The 2,769-nt window shown below is 48.6% G+C and overlaps 1 protein-coding gene across 14 annotated transcripts in view; it reads left to right on the forward strand.

The window, feature by feature from the left end:
- DLG1 (discs large MAGUK scaffold protein 1) overlaps positions 1-2,769 on the forward strand; it is a 317,929-nt gene that overhangs the window by 309,591 nt on the left and 5,569 nt on the right. For all 14 annotated transcript variants that reach the window (XM_019503520.1, XM_019503521.1, XM_019503527.1 and 11 more), the window contains 3 exons: positions 1,157-1,258; positions 1,571-1,743; positions 2,147-2,256. In XM_019503520.1, the coding sequence (XP_019359065.1) occupies positions 1,157-1,258; positions 1,571-1,743; positions 2,147-2,256 (385 nt within the window). The remainder of the gene's footprint in view (positions 1-1,156; positions 1,259-1,570; positions 1,744-2,146; positions 2,257-2,769) is intronic.

The raw sequence follows: 2,769 nt of genomic DNA on the forward strand, positions 1-2,769 counted from the left end.
GCCATGTGTGGGGGCAGGTGAGGGGGAGGAGTTTGTGGGAGGGTGTTGGGAAGGGGGATGCAGTGTTTGTGGGGGTTGTGATTGTGTGGAGGGAGGGTGTAGTTGAGTTTTTGGGGTAGAGTGTGTGGGTATGGTGAGGTGTGAATGGGAGCCATGTGCACACACACACATGCCCTCCTGAGCCAGTCAGGACCGCCCCCCCCTCAAAGTCCAGAGCCCACACACCCTGGGGCTCCTCACCACCAACAGCTTACAATCCCAACCTGCCCTACACCTGCTTCAGACTTGCCCCAGCTGAAGCAGACCAGCCAGAACCTGCACATGCAGCCCTGCCCCAGCCCTCCCCATGCCTGCTCTGGACCTCCCACCTACTCTGAGCAGCGGCTGGGCAGAAACTGCTGCTCAGTGCAGGGGAAAAGCAGACTCTTGCCCTCACTGCTGCCGGGCCCTTCTTGCTGCAGCCGCCCAGAGCCCATGCCTGGGCTGCCTGCAGCTCCTTTCTGCTGTTGTCACCACTGCCTCCAGGCTGCCCCGCAGTGGCAGCGCAGAGGAGCCACAGGGCAGCCCAAGCACGGGCTCCAGGTGGCTGCAGCAAGAAGGGCCTGGCAGCAGTAAAGGGGAGAGGTTGCTTTTCCCCTGCACCAAGCAGCAGCTTCTGCCCAGCCGCCGCTCCTGGTGCTGCGCAGTATGGGCGAGCGAGTCCAGAGTGGGTGTGGGGCATGCCAGGTTGTGGCTGTATGCACGAGTACCTCCCGCCCCCCCCACCCCCCAGTACTGCGGTGCTGGGGCCAGTGGCCATGACAGCCAGAAGGAACCACCGCCACCTGGGCTACCTAGAAAGGCAGTGCTGCTGCAGAGCCACCCCGACTGTGCTGCATGCCCAGGGGGTGGCAGGACTGAGCCAGGCAGGACTGAGGAACCAAATGAAGTTCCTCTGTGAACCATATTTTGCCCACCTCTGTCTTAGGGCTATGTTAAAGTTGGTGGCATTGTGACAAAGATTGTTTTGCTGAAATGTATGTAATGAGTGCAAGGATTATGTTCAGCAACCTGATGTCTCACTTGACATAATGATATTGTCTCACGAGACAGACAGATGCCTACTAGTATTAATGAGTGCGCTGTGTAAAAAATGTTATCAATTTATCTTTAATAGTCAATTATACTCGGCCTGTGATTGTTTTGGGACCCATGAAAGACAGAATAAACGATGATCTGATCTCAGAATTTCCAGACAAGTTTGGATCGTGTGTTCCACGTAAGTCCCAAGAAATACTATGTTGGTTCTAGATTGGATGTGGCCTGTAATAGTCTAGTGTTATCTCTCTCTGTTAAGTTCAAGAATGTTTATATCATAACATATGTTCACTTCATAGAAGTTTTTTTGGACTAATTTATGTTCGCTACTCATTGGTGACAATTTTACAGTACAAATTGAAGGTATTCACTGGAAGTACTTGTTTCCAGGTATTGTTAAAAAAAAAAACAAAACAAAACAAAGCAAAAAAACTATATAATTTGTGCCAATACTTGCATCTTCCACTTAATGAACATTCACCTGTCCTTAAAGATACTACCAGACCAAAGCGAGATTATGAGGTGGATGGAAGGGATTACCATTTTGTCACTTCTCGAGAGCAGATGGAGAAGGACATTCAGGATCATAAATTCATAGAAGCTGGTCAGTACAACAATCACCTTTATGGGACAAGTGTCCAGTCAGTACGTGAAGTAGCAGAAAAGGTGAGATGTTTGCCAGTTGCTTACTTCCATATCTTGAACTGATATTTTGTTTCATATACATTTGGGCAAGAACCCATGTCATGTTCTATCCTGATGTCGTGCCCCGCCCCCCCCCACCCCACCCCCACACACACGTCATGAGATCTGTCCACCATCACCCCTAACTTGTCTGGATTCACCTTTGATCAGCTCACCTGCATCTAGTCCCCCGCTACGGCCAGACAGCAACTGGGCACTCATAGGGTGGTAAAATCCTTGGTTCTTTTGAAATCAATGGCAAAACTCTCATTATTTCAGTGGGTTGATGTTTTCATTTCTAAATTGTATGCGTTATGCCCATCTGTGATTAAGACAACTTGGCACATTGGCTTTTTCCTCTCTTTTTCTTTCTCCCATACTTCAGGGTAAACACTGCATTCTTGATGTCTCTGGTAATGCAATCAAGAGATTGCAGATTGCCCAGCTGTACCCAATCTCCATTTTTATTAAACCCAAATCCGTGGAAAATATCACGTAAGTAAAAACAATGTACCTGAAGCTGAAATTGTTTCAAAGACTGTCACGGTCCCTGACTAACCAGTGTCAAGTCATTTAAAAGATGACATAGAACTTGCTCTGTAAAATTTAGTTGTTTATTTTAAGTGGTTAATTTACATAGCTGCATTTCTAAGAGGAGCTTTTAAAACAGGTTTTACATTTAGACTGCTGGGGTTTTCCAACCTGAATTCTGGTGTCTACTCGATGCCAAGTAGGGCCGTGCTGACTTACCTCTCTCATTGTAACCTTGTGCTCTTCAGGAGTTGATAGCCTTATCCTGTTGCTGAATCGGTCGTTTCATAGTTTCTAAGGTCGGAAGGGACCTGAGCAGATCATCTAATCCGACCCCCTGCCATGGCAGGAAGAGCACTGGGGTCAAATGACCCCAGTAAGGTGGTCATCCAACCTCCTCTTAAAAACCCCCAGGGTGGGAGCCTGCACCACCTCACTTGGAAGCTGGTTCCAGACTCTAGCCGCCCTGACCGTGAA

This window comes from Gavialis gangeticus, unplaced genomic scaffold (genome assembly GCF_001723915.1).
Source record: "Gavialis gangeticus isolate Ggan-Ray unplaced genomic scaffold, GavGan_comp1, whole genome shotgun sequence".
Lineage (NCBI taxonomy): Eukaryota > Metazoa > Chordata > Crocodylia > Gavialidae > Gavialis > Gavialis gangeticus.